The following is a 19,726-nucleotide window of genomic DNA, read 5'->3' on the forward strand; positions in this document are numbered from 1 at the left end:
GTAATAATATAATAAACACTCCCTTGTGCCACATGTCACAACCCACTAGCTTTCTCAAATGAATGAAGTGTTCACCAGAACCTGAGAAAGTTTTAGCACTAAATAAGGCCACTGATACATACTGAATTATTCAATCATTGGTGATCACCTAAAATGCAAATGTTTTGCACTGCCCAGAAAACCTTGGAGCTACTTACCATCAGTAGAATGCACATGGGAGCTGCCAATCTGGTCCACCAGCAACATGAAAACAAAGCCCAGTACGAGGGAAACACCGATGTAGGCATGGAGCTGTGTGTGGTCATGGCTGTGCTCATGTTCATGGGCAACCGGTATTTCTGCTTTGTCTGACGCAATCACATTCTGTGTTTGACTCGCTTGGTGGTGTTTCCCTAGAGCAGAATGAACCATAAAGAGAAAATGTGTTTTCCCCCTCAAAACATGTTCATGTAGAAGCTTCCATTCTTTTGTATTTCAAGCTCTACAGATTTTACTGCAAAGACATTCACTTCCTGTGTTATAATCTAGCCAATCATAAACTCCCTTAACTTAAAGTTCATGATAAAAAAATTCCCAAGGGTCCTCTGCTTTTGGCATGCAGAGCTTTTAACTGCCTATTATTCCCAAAACCTAGGAAGTGGAAGCAAATCACCAAGAAAGCAGTCATATTCCCAAGGGATAGCATCCCCAAATCTTCCTTTCGGGCTAGAGAAATTCACACCAATCTCACCAGAAACTACAGTAAGGTTTATTTTGATGAAAATAGGCAAATGAAGAACAGTAACAGTGAAAATAATTACAATCAAATTTATCTAGTTTTACACTTAGGTTGATATAAAAATTGCAAATAAAGGGCAAACTGAGTATAAAACACTTTTAGCTTTAAAAATCTCAGGGGACAATCACTAATTAGAAACCAAAAGGGCAGAGCAGTTTAAAAGAGACATTTCCTTCTAGAAAGATGACTGTTCTGGAAAGATGACTGTTCTGGAAAGATGACTGTTCTAGAAATATGATTGTCAGGATACTCTGAATTACAGTAAATGACACCTGGCTAAGTAATACTGCTAGTTTATTATACTCACGTATTTGACACTCAAAACATAAACACTTCAAGGCCAGAATCCTGATCTTTGCTGTGTTTCATAAATACAGGCTAACATACTAAACACATTTCTTGCTTGTAATTAGATTAAGCATTTTAATCTTTGACCAAAGAAATTACATAAGTCTGTTGCAATGTTTTAGAGCCTGCCTTAATTCTTTAAAAGTCATTTTTGAGAAGCACAAAGCACATACCATCTTAAGATAATAAAAACTCATGTATTTTTCTAATTCTTGAAAGATTTTTTGTTTATTTACACACCTTTTTTTTAACTTTTAAAAAATGTGGTAAAATACACATTACATAAAATTTACTTACCATTTTAACCATTTTTAAGCATACAATTCTGTGGCTTTAAGTACACTCACATCATTCTACAACCATCATCCATCTCTAAAACTTTTTCACCTTCCCAAAGTAATTTTTTAATCTTAAGATTTTTTTTCCCTAATAGTGATTGCATTTACTTGTTTTAAAATGTCTAAATCTCTCTCTTTTTTTTTAAATCAACTTTATTGAGGTATAACTCACAAATGTAAAAACTCTAGTAACTACCACCAAGGTCAAGATATGGAACAGTACTTGAAAATATCAGAAAAGTTGTCTTGTGCGTCCCTGGAGTCAATATGTCACTCTTGGTCCCAAGCAGGCACTGAAGAGCTTTTTGTCCCCAGAGTTTTCCCTGATCTAGGATTTCATATAAATGGAATTATGCAATATATCCTCTTTTGCATAAGGATTCTTTTGTTCAGCATAACATTTTGAGATTTATCTAAGCTTTGCATGTAGTTTGGTCCTCTTTTTTGTTGAGTAGTGTTCCATTGTATGGACATATCACAACTTGTTTATCCGTTCAGCTGTTGATAGCCATTTAGGTAATTTCCAATTTTGGTCCATTATAAATAAAGCTGCTATGAGCATTCAGGTGCAAGTCTTTCTGTGGATACACATTTTCTTTTCCCTTGGGTAAATACCTAGGATCAGAACTGACAGGTGTATGTATGTTTAACGTTATAAAAAAGAACTGTCAAACTGTTCTCCGAAGTGGCTGTACTATTTTACAAACCCAACGGCAATGTTTGAGAGTACTAGTTGCTCCATTCCATTGTCAACATTTGATATTGTGAGGCTTTAAATTTTTAACCATTTTTACATAGGTGATCATGTCATCTGCAAACAGATAGTTTTACTTCTTGCCAATCTTTACGCCTTTTCTTTCTTTTTCTGGCCTTACTTCAGACTTGCGTCTGGCCAAGACCCCAAGTACAATGTTAAGTACAAGTGGTTGAGAGGAGACAGCCATGTTTTGTTCCCAGTGTTAGGCATCTTACCTGTAGGTTTTTCAAATATACCCTTTCTCAGTAAGGAAGTTCTTTCCTAGTTTGCTGAGAATTAGGAGTTTAATTCTGTCAAATGTTTATGCTTTTCTGTACCTGTTAAGGATGATCAAATGGTTTTTCTACTTTATTCGATTAAGATAATAAATTAAAATGGTTTTTGGATATTAATCCAACCCCTGATTTGCATTCCTAGGATAGACTCCAATTGGTCAAAATGTATTATCCTGTCTATATATTGCTGTATTCAATTTGCTAATATTTGGTAAAGCACTGTGCCAACTACATTCATGAGGGATATCTGTCTGCAATATTTTTTCTTGTAACATCTCTGTTTGAGTTACACTGGCATCTTAAAATGAGACGGAGTGCTCCTCCAAGAGACAGGCAGAAAAAAACTTCCCCCAGCCCCCCAATTTCCATTTTATTAATTTAAACAAGTTCTACGAGTATCAGCAGTTAATGTTAATGGTGCTAATGTTAAGCAGTTTTTGAAATTGCTGACATGAGACTTATGACAATGTTTTTTAAACTTTTAAGGACATGATCCCTAGTAAAAAATAAATTTTACATCATGATCTAGTAAACATACACATAGATGAAAAACTAAATAAAAATTTGCAAAAAATAATACTTATCCTTACAATGGTTACAACGCACTATTCTATTTCTTCATCTGTCTTGTCCCTCCTTTGTGCTCTTCTTAAATGCCAGTCACAAGTCCAACTTATTAAATTTATTTCAAGATCCAGAGTTGCTACCTTCAGTTTGGAAGCACTGCTGGAGGTAAAGAGAGACTTTCAGAGGAAGAAATGGATGGTTTTGGAATAAAAGGTATTTCCTGGAAATCAGAAGCCTACGCTGCAGTGATCAATTAAAGAGAACTGAACGCTAGACAGGTCTAGGAGGAAAAGGTGGGCAGACAGAATGTGCCTACCCTGTCCTTCATGCAAGCAAAATTATTGTTAGCAGTAAGGATTTTAAGCTAGAGAACTTACTGAAAGCTCAGAGATGAAAAATAATTAAGTTTATGAGAGAAGCAATCTAAGAATTTTGATCAGTAGTGTTGGACAATTAAAATGTAGCCTCATGGTAAAAGGAGGGTGTTCAGTTTGTGAAAAATCATTGAGCTATATACTGCCAATATGTGTACTTTCTTGTATGTATGACGTATACTTTTTTGTATGCAATATTTCAATAAAAAGTTAATAAACTCAAAATGCAGTACCCTGATGACCAATACTGAGATGGCAGAACTCACTACTTTTCAAGTAGGTCTTTGTGTGCTGGGAGAATAGCTTAGCATGGCCTCAAGAATGTAAAATAAATAAACGAAGTAAAACAATTGACTTTCTCTAAAGACAAGGCAATTTCTGGTATGCTTCTGTTTTAACAGACAAAACCAATTCTTCATATTTATAGATGTAAGGAAACTACACATGTGAAGTCAGTCATAGAATTTTGCTAACTACAATTTTCAACACTATTTAGAAAGATGCTACTGGAAAGGATTTGAATGATTATCTTTTCATAAGGTACCCACTAAATATTTAACAAAACGGGCTCCTGTCTCTGCCTCTGCTTAGACTCTGCAGGAGTTAATGAATCCATGGGCCTTCCATGCTGCTTCTCCTGGATAACACCTTGTCTTTCAAAACTCAGCTCATAAGTCCCTTCCTCCTTGAGATTTTCTGTGTCCTCCTCTAGTCATGTACACACAGAGTAGTAGTACGTGTCTACCATAGATTTTATATGACTATAACATAATTCAGACAGCAGCAAACTGCAGGACAGAGGCTCATGCCTAGCTCTGTAAATAAAATTTGCACTGGAACACAGCCATGCTCATTTGTTCATGGACTGTCTGTGGTTGCTTTCATGCTATGACAGCAGAGTTGAGTAACTGCAACAGAAACCATATGGCCCACAAAGCCTAAAATATTTACTATCTGGCCCTTTACAGAAAAAGTTTGCCAACCCCTGCTGTCACTGACTGTTAATTTATTCATTTTCCATCAGCTGTGAATTCTTGAAGGCAGGGCTATATTGTGTATCTATGAACGGATAACAATCAATATAAGGCCATAAATTGAGTAGATACTCAACAAATTGATGTTGAAGGCAAAAAAATGGCCTTCACTTCTATATTTTTTTTATGTGGCATTTCATCTCAAAAGTTATGCAATTAATTACTTCCTAAGCAAAAAGATTTTTTTAAATGGAAATAAAATACAACCTTTTAGTTGTATGTTTTAAGGTAATTATGCACATGCTTCTTTATAAATCCAGACTTAATAGGTAACAGATGTACATGCTAAATTAGGTGAAAGGTCATGCTAAAGCGAGCTTAGGTACAAAGGTGGGTTAACACCTTATTAAAGGGTGTTAGTCATACTATTATTTGTGAACAGTTGCATAATAATTTTTAAAGATAATTAATTTTCAGGTGTCCATAGTTCTGAAACTAAATGTCAAGCCTAATTACAACTTTCAAAGGGTGGCTGAAATTATTTCCCTTCATAAGGTATAACTATATCAGAATTTTTAAATTTAAATGAGTATAAGATCCTTCTATATCTTATCCTAACAATGCTTTCTTTATCTAAATAATTTTGGAACTCTTGGTACAGCATTCAGAGTCACGTTTATGAATCACAATAAAACTGTCATATTTTCTAGTATCACCAGCTTTTGATCTAAAATAATATTGAATAAACAGGTCACCTATCTTATCAAACAGATTGGCATTGAATAAGCTGTACATTTCTCTAAACCTAAACTACTTTCAAGGAAAATTCTGCTGCCACTGATGATTCTCATCTAAGTGTGCTGCATACTCTGGAGGTAAATTAAAGAAAGAGTTCCAACATTTTTTGAGCATTCACTGATACAAGTACATAATTTCCTGATGTTCCCATTTTGAAGGCGTTAACACCTAATTTTATGTAAAATTGTGGCAAATAAGCAAAATGTCAGCAACATTATTTTATATATATATATATATACGTGTTCACATACATATATATATGGCTTGAAATAAGTGTGCTGTTGATTGAAGCTTTCCATAAAAGACCTGAATACTTATACTTAAGTGGAATTTAACTTTATATAAAAACATGAAATATTTACTGGATTATATACAATGAATGGTAGGCATTATTGGTTTTATTTGCAAGCATTAGCCAAAACAAAACAAAAAAAACTTTTCAAAGTGAGTGATAATCCCATGATCTTATTAGTACATAAACAGATTAGTAATGGGATCCAGATATTCAGTATTAACACATCCATCCTTCCTTCTACTCTAGGACATGAAACTCAACCTAGCAAAAACTGAGATCTCAAAACCCAGCTATTTACTATTTACAGTAGCCAAGACATGGAAACAACCTACATGTCCATCAACAGATGAATGGATAAAGAAGATGTAGTGTATATATACAATGGAATACTACTCAGCCATAAAAAGAATGAAATAATGCCATTTGTAGCAACATGGATGACCTAGAGAGTATCATACTAAGTGAAGTGAGTCAGAAAGAGAAAGACAAATACCATATGATATCACTTACATGTGGAATCTACAATATGACACAAATGAACTTATCTACGAAACAGAAACAGACTCACAGACATAGAGAACAGATTTGTGGTTGCCAAGGTGGAGGGGGGTGGGCAAGGGATGGATTGGGAGTTTGGGATTAGCAGATGCAAACTACTATAAATAGAATGGATAAACAACAAGGTCCTCCTGTATAGCACAGGGAACTATATTCAATATCCTATAATAAACTATAATGGAAAAGAATATGAAAAAGAATGTATATATATGTATAACTGAATCACTCTGCCGCACAGCAGAAATTAACATCACATTGTAAATCAACTATACTTCAATAAAATAAAATTTTTTTAAAAACCAAGCTATTTAATTAAAATACATTACGTTGTGGACATGTGTTACTCATTCTCAAAAGAACTTTCAGGTTGTTATCGTTGTGTCTGTTTTACTCAGGGCACTGGTTGGTAATTCACATGCTGAGACATGTTCCACATCACATTCCCCACTGCAGAGTATATAAACCCAGTATTATCATTGGATATTGCTCATCAGACATATATTTCTCGTGCCACTAACAGAGTGTTCAGCAAATCATTATGGGCTTAATTCTTTCCCTAGATATTCATATAGGAGTCCTTCCAGTAAGTTCCATCAGTATAGTATGTAGCCTTTCTATGACACAGACACATACGTTAAATTTAATATAATAGAATCAATTTACCCTTTGAACAGATTCGTTGGAACTTCTTCTTCAGATTAACATGTACAAAGAACAAAGCATTCTAAGATTCAAACCTTCAGGTAATTTGTTTTTTTTGTTGTTTTTTTTGAGGTGATCCCCAGTTTTCAGTTTTGTATTTTTGGCCTTCACTGGTTGTTTTAAATTTCTTAACTTCTACTCACACCTTATAACCTTCACAGATTTTTACTATATACTTATTTTTTCTGGCAAAGACAGACAGTTCTTTACACTTGACGTGTTTTCAGTAATAGGGTGGTGTAGCTCTTAATAATGATGCATTCTGTTTCTGATGTAAAACAGAAAACTGACCATAGTCAAATATATAAAGCTGACATTTTAAAGGGATGTTAGTGAATCTTTTATCAAAATACTACCGTGTTTCTGAAAGACAAGAATCTCATTACAAGGTAGGAAACAGATTTCTTTAGCAGATAAATAGTGTTTTGGTAATGTGAAATTCCTTACAAAGTCCACCATGTAGCAGAGTGTCATTAAAAGTGTAGGCTTCACAGAAACTAACACATCATTGTAAAGCAATTATACTCCAATAAAGATGTTAAGAAAAAAAAAAAAGTGTAGTCTTCCAAGTAAGACAGGCTGTGTTTCAAATCCTGGTCCTGATGCTTACTGGCTGAGTTCCTTGGGCAAATTATTTAACCTCTTTGTGGCTCAAAAGCCTCATCTACAAAATAGTATCCACCTCAGAGGGTTGCTGTGATGATCAGGCAATATATTCACACAATACCTGGTATGTGGTTAAGTGCTCACTGAATGTTTAGGAACACAGTTGCACATTAGATGGAATTAATTTGGGAGATTTATTTTTAAACATCTTATATGAAATAGTTGGCCTGATTATCTGGTCAGATACAATACTGAACAATAAAACAATGCTGGGGGTGAAGGGAGAGGAAGGGGCAGGGAAAAAGCAGAGACGAGACATTTTAGCAGACAGAATAAGAGGTAGATGAGATAGGTTGTATTAGTCCAGGATCATCCATGTTTCAGAATCCTGAAAGTAAAGTATAACAAGAGCCTTAAAGAGCTCCATTTTTATTAATGAATGATAGGATAAAAGTTAATTAAATATAATAGCAGATTTAACCCTCTACTTTAAATGCAGAGCAAAATGACAGAGAAAGCCATAAAATGATAACTGTATCTCTCTAAAGAACCTGACACACGGCATTCTTGGAGAAATAAGTGGGATAATCTATACTGAACTATTTCTGACCACAACAGTTTCAATGATCATCCAGTTATGAGCACATCACATTTATATTTAGGTCTTTGACCAAGAGTCTGCCTTCCTAAACATATCAATTCTCATGTTCCAAAGAATTATGGTGGTTTCAAACATTAGCTCCACAGTAAACAAGGACTGCAGTACTCAATAAACTATGTTCTCAAAACTTCTGTTTCTAGCGCTTCCCTGGTGGTGCAGTGGTTGAGAGTCCGCCTGCCGATGCAGGGGACACGGGTTCGTGCCCCAGTCTGGGAAGATCCCACGGGCTTGGGCCCGTGAGCCATGGCCGCTGAGCCTGTGCTCCGCAACAGGGGAGGCCACAACAGTGAGAGGCCTGCGTACCGCAAAAAAAAAAAAAAAACCTTCTGTTTCTATAGAAAGATGGTTTTCTCACATGAACGCTAATAATCATCTAAGGCCAGTGAGTTTAGAGCTATAAACACAGAAGAGTATGTGAGAGGTTCCTTTTTACATTAATTCGTATTTAATAATGCTTATTAAAGTGTCAGAGCACTTAGTTAACATGGTACACTGAGCTCTGAAAAAATACGTTAATTATCATAATTATAAGGTTCACAGAAGAACTAAATCATAGCCTGTAGTTACATGTAAATAAACTCCTTTTTCAAAGTTTGGAGAAAAGTTGGTTTGATGTACAATAAAGAAAGAGTGGAAAAGGGTGGAGGGAGAAAAAGAGAAAGTAGCAGAAACTAAAGTGATGTGACTTATCAGTATAGAGAGAGATGAGGAAAATTTGGAGATAGCTTAGTTTAAAACTAACATCATGGTCGAGCTACCTCAAAATTTAATAAAGTGGAATATTAACATTTTACTTTTTAAAAAGAATGATGGGAGGGCTTCCCTGGTGGCGCAGTGGTTAGGAGTCCGCCTGCCAATGCAGGGGACATGGGTTCGAGCCCTGCTGCGGGAAGATCCCACATGCCGTGGAGCGACTGAGCCCATGTGCCACAACTACTGAAGCCCGCACGCCTAGAGCCCGTGCTCCGCAAGGAGAGAGGCCACCGTAATGGGAGGCCTGTGCGCCGTAACCAAGAGTAGCCCTCGCTCACCACAACTGGAGAAAGCCCGCACGCGGCAAAGAAGACCCAATGCAGACAAAAATAAATAAATTAAATAAATTAAAAAAAAAATAAAAAGAATGATGGGGACTTCTGGTGCTGGCCAAGGTGGAGTAAACCCACTATAGTCTCAATCACACATTGATTATGACAAAAACTCTGGACAAAACACACAAAATACAACTACCTGAAGACTATTAAGAGTAAACAATAGCAAGAGGAGAGAGGGCAGCAAAAACTTCAAAAGAAACCCTGTCCTTCTAGCAGAGGACCAGGAAGAGGGACTGCTGAGAGGTGTTGGTGCGGAGGGAAGCCCTCCCCTTTTTTTTCCTTTTACTCTCCCTCTCTTTTCTTTCCCAGCCCTGCCTTGAAGGCAGCCCCAGCTGCAGAACTTCATGGCAGTACCAACAGCAGTTAAAAACCCAAGAAATACACCATCTTTCTGGCCACAGTATCTAGGAAAAGGGCCCCAGTGGTCTGAAGAGTATGGGGGGAAAACAGGTTATTCTGTTCTCTCTTTTCTCCTGCCACTTTGCCCTGACAGCAGCTCAAGCTACATGGAGCTTATCAAATTTCTAAATACTAGAATATCGGAAACTGACATTTTTAAAGTAACATTTACAATTGCACAACAATATGAAATATTTAGGTATAAATCTAACAAACTATTTGCAGATCTGTATGCTAAAAACTACAATACTGATGAAAGAAATCAAAGAAGACCTAAATAAATGGAGAGATATATTGTGTTCATGGATTGGAAGGCACAATATTCTCAAAATGTCAACTCTCCCCAAATTAATCTATAGATTCAATTCGATATCAATCAGGATCCCAGCATGATTTTTTTTGTAGATACTGACAAGCTGACTCTAAATTTTTATAGAAAGGCAAAGGAACTAGTTTAACCAAAACAATTTTGAAAAATAAGAACAAAGTTAGAAGGACTTCACAATCTAATTTCAAAATCTGCTATAAAGATATAGTCATCAAGAAGACAAATGTAGTATTGGCAAAGGACAGACAAATAGATCAATGGAACAGAACAGAGAATCCAGAAATAGACCAACACAAACATGGTCAATTGATTTTTGACAAAGGTGCAAAGACAATTCAATAGAGATAGTCTTTTCAACAAACGGTGTTGGAACTATTGGACATCCATCCATATGCAAAAAATGAAGGACTTCCCTGGTGGTGCAGTAGTTAAGAATCTGCCTGCCAATGCAGGGGACACGGGTTCGAGCCCTGGCCCAGGAAGATCCCACATGCTGCAGAGCAACTAAGCCTGTGTGCCACAACTACTGAGCCTGTGCGCTCTAGAGTTCATGAGCCACAACTGCTGAAGCCCGTGCACCTAGAGCCCATGCTCCTCAATAAGAGAAGCCACCGCAATGAGAAGCCCGTGCACCGCAACAGAGTAGCCCCCGCTCACGCAACTAGAGAAAGCCCACGTGCAGCAACAAAGACCCAATGCAGCCAAAAATAAAAAATATAAATAAATTTATTTTTAAAAAAATGAACCTTTACATTGTGTTCAAAATTAACTCAAGATGGATCATAGACCTAAGTATAAAACCTAAAATTATAAAACTTCTAGAGGAAAACAAAAGAGAAAATCTTTGTGAACTTGGGTTTAGCAAAAGCTTTTAAAATATGACACCAAAAGCACAATTCATGAAAGAAAGAACTGATAAATTCACTTCATCAAAATTAAAAACTACTCTGTGAAAGATACTGTTAAGAGAATGAAGCCACAGACTAGGAGAAAATATTCGCAAATCACATATCTCAGTAAAGGACTTGTATCCAGAATACATGAAGAACTCTCCAAATTCAATAATAAGAAAACTCAATTTAAAATATGGACAAATGATTGGATGCCATCAAAGAAGATACAGCAATGGCAATCAAGCACATGAAAAGATGTTCAACGTCATTTGCCATTAGGAAACTGCAAATTAAAACCACATTGAGATACCACTATCCACCTAATAGAGTGACTAATGAAAAGATGTTCAACGTCATTTGCTATTAGGAAATTGCAAATCAAAACCACATTGAGATACCACTACCCACCTATTAGAGTGACTAAAATAAAAAACTAAAACAAAATAGACAACATCAAGTGTTGGGAAGGGAATCAACTGGAACTCTCACACATTACTGAGGGGAACACAAAATGGTACAGGCACTTTGGAAACAAGTTTGGCAATTTCTTATGAAGGTAAACACACACTTACCATATAACCCAGCAATTCCACCTGTCAAAAGAAATAAAAATTCATGTTCGCACAAAGACCTGTACACAAATGCTTATAGTGACTTTACTGATAATCACCAACACTGGAAAAAACCCATGTCTTTCAACTGGTGAAGGAATAAACAAACTATGGTTCATCCAAACAATGGTTCATCCAAACAATGGCATACTACTCAGAAATAAAAAGGTACAAACCACTGATGCACAGAACAACATGATGACTCTCAACCTCATTATGCTAACTGAAAGAAGTCAGACCCAAAGGCTACAAGATTACATGTATATGACATTCAGAAAAGGCAAAACTATAGAGAGAGTGAAGAGATCAGAGGTTGCCCAAGGTTGGGGGAAAGGTTTGACTACAAAAGGGGATGAAGGTGATGGGACTGTTCTGCGTTTTGACTTTATGCATTTGGCAAAATGCAGTCATTCATGCCAAAAAGAGTGAATGTAAAATATATAAATGAAAATACATTTTTTTTTTTTTTTTTTTTTTGGTACGCAGGCCTCTCACTGTTGTGGCCCTTCCCGTTGCGGAGCACAGGCTCCGGACGTGCAGGCTCAGTGGCCACGGCTCATGGGCCCAGCCGCTCCGCGGCATGTGGGATCTTCCCAGACCGGGGCACGAACCCATGTCCCCTGCATCAGCAGGAGGACTCTCAACCACTGCGCCACCAGGGAAAATAATTTTTAAAGTTTTTTTTTCTTGTTTTTGGCAAGGCTCGGTGGCTTGTGGGATCTTAGTTCCCCGACCAGGGATAGAACCCACACGCCCTGCAGTGAAAGCACGGAGTCTTAACCACTGGACCGCCAGGGAAGTCCCTTAAAAGATTTTTTAATGATGGCTTAGGGCAGGAGAATAATCTATGGTGAAAAGGTTAAAGAGACCAGAACGCTTATTTTTGAAAAAACAGGTTTATACAGCACATACATTTTCAAATGAATCCACAAAATTATTTTAGAACAAAACCAGGAAAACTATTAAAATAAAGGAAAGCAACCCAACACATAGTAGCTACATTTAACTTTAAAACTATACCTGAAATATGGTATGTAAATTATGTCATAAACTGTTATTGAAAAACAAACAAACAAAAACTAAACCTGAAGCAGTTCTTTCCTCTACCCCAGTGTTTCCCAAACTTGTCTATTAAGAATCATTTGGGGCTTCCCTGGTGGCGCAGTGAGAGTCCGCCTGCCGATGCAGGGGACATGGGTTCCTGCCCCGGTCCGGGAAGATCCCACATGCTGCAGAGTGGCTGGGCCCGTAAGCCATAGCCGCTGAGCCTGCGCGTCCGGAGCCTGTGCTCTGCAACGGGAGAGGCCACAACAGTGAGAGGCCCGCGTACCGCAAAAAAAAAAAAAAAAAAAAAAAAAAATCATTTGACAACTTGTTAAAATTAGACATTCCCAGGTCCCTTCCCTGGAAATTCTGATTCAGTAGTCTAGGTTGGGGGCCAGGAAACTACATTTTTAAAATGCACCCCTCCCTCAAGGAACTTTTATTATCAGGCAAGTTTAGGAAATAACTGCCACCCACAATTCTTAGCACAAAGACGAGCAAAACAAATTTTAATTGTCTATTTAATCATAGTCTGAATGTTTCCTAGGATATCAGGATAGTAATGATCACATGCAGAAAAATTCAAGATGATCCACTAGAATATGAAAGGACTTTAAACCTCATATTCCAAAATTTTCTATTTAAGGAGTGTGTTTTATAATGTATAGAGTAAATCAGTACAATAGCACGTGTGTATCTTTTTTCCCAATAGAATATATGATCAGAAAAGGGTGAAAACCACTGCTCTAAGGCTCCTGATTTATTATTTTTTTCCCCTAAGGCTGACCAATCCTCAGCTTCTGTCCTATTTTGCAATAAAATCTCCACAATCCTCACACTTTACCATTATGCCCATATTCATACCCTAGGCATAAGAGCATCATCAATCTGGATAAAAGACACAGTTCTTCTCCTCTACTGAGACCTGAAAGACTACTTATTATACTATAACTAGTAAGAAATTTGGAAGGTGTTTACCTCTTTATACTATTCTTAAAGTCCAACAGACTCTTGGCATTTGAAGATTCAGTTCACCAATTTAACATTTGTGGTTTCAGTCCTTCACAGGTATCTGTGAAGTTTCATGACAAGTAGGAATCTGATTTTGCTGAATCACAAATTTGAATCAAGTATGCCTTCTAGCTGGTGTGAAGGACCAAATCATTTAACAGATGAGTGAACCAAGCTGACACTGCTCAGCATTTTCTCTTATATAGCTATACTGTTCTCTGCTTGTCAGGAAAGGTCTCTTTAATTTTTTAGTTATCCTTTACTACAGAGGTCCTCACTACAAAGCTTACTATAAAGGGTCCTTTAATCCAAATGTGTTTATCTATATATTTTTTTCAATTAAAAAACACTAAAAGGGGCTTCCCTGGTGGCGCAGTGGTTGAGAGTCCGCCTGCCGATGCAGGGGACACGGGGTCATGCCCCGGTCCGGGAAGATCCCACATACCGCGGAGCGGCTTGGGCCCGTGAGCCATGGCCACTGAGCCTGCACGTCTGGAGCCTGTGCTCCACAACGGGAGAAGCCACAACAGTGAGAGGCCCGCGTACCGCAAAAAAAAAAAAAAAAAACAACACTAAAAATACAATCATTATCATGTAGGATCTTGGAAGTTTTTGCACGGACATTAAAAAATGACTGTCATACTTATAAAGCCCAGAATTCATGCATTATTGCAAATAAATCTTAAGTGGTATTCATGGATTGAGGCATTCAATCACAAACTGCTATTGATGTGTTTATTGTCAAAGACGTCAAAAGATGTTTTGGCATATATTCTATGGCGAACCTGAACTGTGTTCAGAAAAAAATACCACTAAGCTTCTCCTTTCAGCCCTCCACATCAATAACGTATCTCAAAGGCCTGTCTCTCTTTCTCACCCTCAAGAAAATCTTCATAAAGTGCATGTACTCCTTCAGGCACGATGACAGCAAGGGCAGTTCCACAGAGAAGGCCAGCACCCAAAACAGTCACCAGCTTTAGTCGCTCCTGGAAAGAAAACATAAGCTGTTGAAAAGACTGATGAATGAACGGGGTAAAGTTTCTGAAGTACCTGCAATGAAGATTGTGAGCTGCTTATCTGTGAGGCCAAAATCTACAATGGCCACTGAACATGAAAAAGCGTCAGCTTCATGAATAATAATGCCAATTAAAACAAGGAGATGCCATTTTTAAGTTTACCAGATTGGCAATGATGTGGGAAAACTTGTCTACTACCCACAATAGGGAGAAATGAGCATACTTGTCTAACACTGGAAGAAACGTGAATTGCTGCAACCTACCTGGACCCCAATTTGGCAATTTAGATTTAAAGCCTCAAAAATGTGAATTCTTTGATCCAGCGATTTCACTTCTAGAAATTTATCCTAAGAAAGAAAGAACTATGCAAAGATGACCACTGCACATATTAAGAATGCAAACCTGAAAATAACCTAAATGTCCACGAAAGGAGACTAGCTAATAAACTTTAATACTTCATCACAGTAGCACAAGACTCAGTAATTAAAAATTATGATACAGGTCTATTCATGGATATAGAAAGTCATGATGTACTGTTATGAGGAAAAAGCTGGTGGCCAACAATATGCATTGATAATCTCGTAATTCTTTTGAAAAGGTATACATACAAGTAGAACAAGTATAAATTACATATTAACAAATTTTTTACTTTATAGATTATAAACATAATGTGTGATATATAATTTACAACACATTTTTTAAATTTTATTTTTAAATTTATTTATTATTATTATTATTTTTTTGCTGTGTTGGGTCTTGGTTGCTGCATGCAGGCTTTCTCTAGTTGCAGCAAGTGGGGGCTACTCTTTGTTGCAGTGTGCGGGCTTCTCATTGCGGTGGCTTCTCTTGTTGCAGAGCATGGGCTCTAGGCGTGTGGGCTTCAGTAGTTGCAGCACGCGGGCTCAGTAGTTGTGGCTCGCGGGCTCTAGAGCGCAGGCTCAGTAGTTGTGGCACATGGGCTTAGTTGCTCCGTGGCATGTGGGATCTTCCCGGACCAGGGATCGAACCCATGTCCCCTGCATTGGCAGGCAGATTCTTAACCACTGTGCCACCAGGAAAGTCCCTACAACACATTTTTAATTTATCTGCAATGAACATCTATTACTCATACAATGAAAAAACGTATTCAGTTTAAATTTATTTATTTTTGGCTGCGTTGGGTCTTCGTTGCTGCACACGGGCTTTCTCTATTTGCACCGAGTGAGGGCTACTCTTCGTTGCGGTGCACACGCTTCTCACTGCAGTGGCTTCTCTTGTTGCAGAGCATGGGCTCTAGGCGCACGGGCTTCAGTAGTTGTGGCACACAGGCTCAGTAGTTGTGGCTCGCGGGCTCTAGAGCACAGGCTCAGTAGTTGTGGTGCATGGGCTTAGCTGCTCCGCGGCATGTGGGATCTTCCCAGACGAGGGATCGAACCCGTGTCCCCTGCATTGGCAGGCGGATTGTTAACCACTGCACCACCAGTGAAGTCCCCATATTCAGTTTGATGCTTACATGTCCTATAGCTTTTTAAAAAACACTTGACTAAGATTGACATACTAGAGCTATAGATATTTACTGCATACAACTTTATGTGTTTGGAAATAAGTATACATCTGTGAAACCATCATCACAATCAATGCCATAAATGATCTATGGTTTTAATCCACTTAATCCCAGTATTTTCTTTTCACTCAGGTTTCTTTAAGAGACAGTATCCTGACATACAAGATATAAAAGATTAAGTTTCAAAATTTCTTGAAGCAGTGATGTACCCTATATGGCTTCCTGAAGTCTTAGCGGTATGAAAAATGATCTTTAAAACTACAGGAAGGTGGACTTCCCTGGTGGCGCAGTGGTTAGGAATCCGCCTGCCAATGCAGGGGACACAGGTTTTAGCCCTGGTCCGGGAAGATCCCACATGCCATGGAGCAACTAAGCCCGTGAGCCACAACTACTGAGACCCGTGCACCTAGAGCCTGGGCTCCGCAACAAGAGAAGACACGCAATGAGAAGTCCGCACACCACAAGGAAGAATACTCCCTGCTCGCCACAACTAGAGAAAGCCCGTGCACAGCAACGAAGACCCAACGCAGCCAAAAATAAAATAAAAATAAAAAAACCCACAAGAGGGCATTTATGTTGCTTAGGACAAAGTTTTAACAATTTAATAGTATATCATGTACTTAACTTTTCTGTTTTAGTTTCTTTTATGAGGTTAGCAAAAATAACAATGGTTGTATTAGTTCTGATATACTACTGAACTTGCAACTGTGAAGCTGTGGGAATATATATGTACAAGTACTGCCTCTATAGGAAAATGGGTTTTTAGCTGAAAGGCTGGTGGAAACATTACCCACTCCTTGTTTGGGAACAAAGAAGGGATCTATACCTATTGTGTATCTATTGAAAATGGCGGAACTACATTTGCAGTGTCAGCACCAGCTAATACTTGCCCTATAGCAAGAGGGAAATCCCCTTAGCACCTAGGCCAGGTCACCCCTTCATACATTCAGGACAGCCATTAACTACTTATAAACTGAGAGTGTTCTGAATGCATCCAGTGGTTGGGGCACTGGCTTGGGAGGCAGAACTGACTCCATGTTCAAATTAGTTAACAAGTTAGCACCTCAACTCTTCTTATTTTTTGATTAATTAATTAATCAATTAATTTTTCGGCTGCGTTGGGTCTTCATTGCTGTGCGCAGGCTTTCTCTAGTTGCAGTGAGCAGGAACTACTCTTTGTTGCGGTGCGCGGGCTTCTCATTGCGGTGGCTTCTCCTGTTGGGGATCACGGGCTCTAGGCGTGCAGGCTTCAGTAGTTGTGGCACGTGGGCTCAGTAGTTGTGGCTCACTGGCTCTAGAGCGCAGGCTTAGTAGTTGTGGCGCACAGGCTTAGCTACTCCTTGGCATGTGGGATCTCCCTGGACCAGGGCTTGAACCCGTGTCCTCTGCATTGACAGGTGGATTCCTAACCACTGTGCCACTGGGGAAGTCCCTCAACTTTTCTTCTGTAAAATAATATTTCTACATGTCTTGTGAAGATAGAGGAGTCAATAGGAGAAAGTGGCCAAAGCGTTTTGGAAAAATGACACCAGACAACTGGCGTTACTATTTTAATGCTCAATACTGAGCTATTCTAAGAGTCTTTGTCTTTTCCAAGTTACTAAACTCACTGAAGTACTGCTAATCACAGCATTCATTTGAGACAAACTGTCAGAGCATGGAGAACACAAGATGGAAAAACAGCTCTATTCTGTGTAGAAGGTGGCATGGTAATTAGTCTTTTCATCATTCTCTCTAAACAATTCATAAAAGTCACCTTTGTTTAAAAAAAATCATGAATGTCAAGTTTTACTGCTAAGGAAGGACAAAAATGAGGGTAAAACTGAACTGGACTGAGCATACCATTTCATCTGAAGGTCTCGGTTTCAGAACTCCACAATGCAAACTGATGAATAAATTACTAGGAAAGAAAATTGTCCTGTCAGCATTTTGACTATGCTCTACTCTGGGAAATGGAAATGAAAGATACCCCAGATTTGCAAATTAAGGGAAGATGAGAAGAGAGGAAAGGGATGTATGTACCGAAAAGAGAAAGAGCTAATTGCCCTCAAGAATTACTTGGGTTACCAGTAACCCAAGTTACACCTATAACCCAGTTACAGGTGTTACTCCCAAGAGCACTCCCCAATAAACTTCCTGCATGCAAATCTTCTCAGAGTCTGTTTTCTGGGGAACCCAACCTAAGACACTCACATCATACACAAAAGTTAATTCTTGATGGGTTATACACCTAAATATAAAACCTAAAACGCAAAAGCTGTTAGAAGAAAATGTAGAATATCTTGGCAATCACGGGGTTGGCAAAGATTTCTCAGCAGGGACACAAAAAACACAAACCATTTTAAGAGAAAAAATTCAATATCAGAATTTTAAATGTTTGCTGATCCATTAAGAAAATGAATTAGGCAAGCTGCATACTGGAAGAGAATACCCGCAGTACCTACATCCGTAATGGAAATACATATATCTGTGTAACGCTGCCCACATCAGCCCCCTTCAGGTTGGAGACACCTATTCCCCCAGCTGCTGGGGCTGTTGCCTGCTGATGGCTTGCAGCTGAGTCCCTCTGCGATACTGCCCTTGGGTCAAAGGAACTGGCTAGCCTCAAGTTATAGTCCCTCTCCCAGGGCAGTCCACATCCAGTGACTAGCCCACTTGGTGCTATGTGGAGGGAGGTACAAAGCCTCATCTCCTTGTCTCAATTCAGAATATCTCAGAAGGGGCATCCAGCTTCAGAGCCTTCTGTGGGTTGATCTGAGGCCTCTGGGGCAACTGAATGACAGTTCAACTTCTCCATCTGCTTAATCCTGCTCATTCTTTCACAGGTGTTACTCCCAAGAGCACTCCCCAATAAACTTCCTGCATGCAAATCTTCTCAGAGTCTGTTTTCTGGGGAACCCAACCTAAGACACTGACAAAGCACTTGTATTTGAAATATAAAGAATGAATACAACTCAATAAGAGACAAAATTAAAGTTAAAAAATAAAAACGGGTAAAACACTGAACAGATACTTCACAAAAGATATATGAATGGCCAGAAAGCCCATGAAAAGGTGCTCAACATCATTTAAGCATCATGAAAGTGCAAGTTTAAACTACATTAAGATACCTCTTCACACCCACTAAAATGGCTAAAATTAAAAAGACTGAGAACACTAAATGATGGCAAGGATATAGAGCAACTGGAACTCTCATACATTGTTGGTGAGAGCATAAAATGGTACAACCACTTTGGAAAACTGGTCATCTCCTATAAGGTTAAACCAGCAATTCCACTTTGGGGTATTTACCAAGAGAAATGAAAGCATATGTCCCCACCAAAATTTGTATAAGAATGCTCATAGAAGCTTTATCCATAATAGCCAGAATCTGAATCAGATGTACAGCAATAGCAGAATGGATAAACAAACTGTGGTACACTTACACAATGGAATACTAATCAGTAACAAAAAGGAAAAAATGACTGCTTCATACAGCAACGTGAATCTCAAAAACATCACCCCAATGTTTGAAAGGCCTTACACAAAGAGAGCATGTACTGAGTCCATTTACATGAAGTTTAAAAGCAGGCCAAACTATCTATGGCAACAGAAATCAGAACAGCGGCTGCTTCTGGCAGGAGGGTTACACAGTGGCAGAAAAGACTAACTGGAAAATGGCACCAGGTTATTTTTTTAGGATGATGGAAGTGTTCTAAATCTTGATTGGGATGTGAGTTACATTTATAAACATTTGTCACATTTCAGCAAACTGTATTA

At 38.4% G+C, this 19,726-nt stretch overlaps 1 protein-coding gene across 2 annotated transcripts in view; it reads right to left on the reverse strand.

The window, feature by feature from the left end:
• The window catches only part of SLC39A9 (solute carrier family 39 member 9), a 47,587-nt gene that overhangs the window by 12,259 nt on the left and 15,602 nt on the right, over nucleotides 1–19,726 (reverse strand). For both annotated transcript variants that reach the window (XM_082647837.1, XM_082647836.1), the window contains exons 2-3: nucleotides 14,286–14,394; nucleotides 198–392 (exon numbers count right to left, since the gene is read on the reverse strand). In XM_082647837.1, the coding sequence (XP_082503963.1) occupies nucleotides 198–392; nucleotides 14,286–14,394 (304 nt within the window). The remainder of the gene's footprint in view (nucleotides 1–197; nucleotides 393–14,285; nucleotides 14,395–19,726) is intronic.

Source organism: Grampus griseus, assembly GCF_964374135.1.
Source record: "Grampus griseus genome assembly, chromosome: 2".
In the NCBI taxonomy this organism is placed as follows: Eukaryota; Metazoa; Chordata; class Mammalia; order Artiodactyla; family Delphinidae; genus Grampus; species Grampus griseus.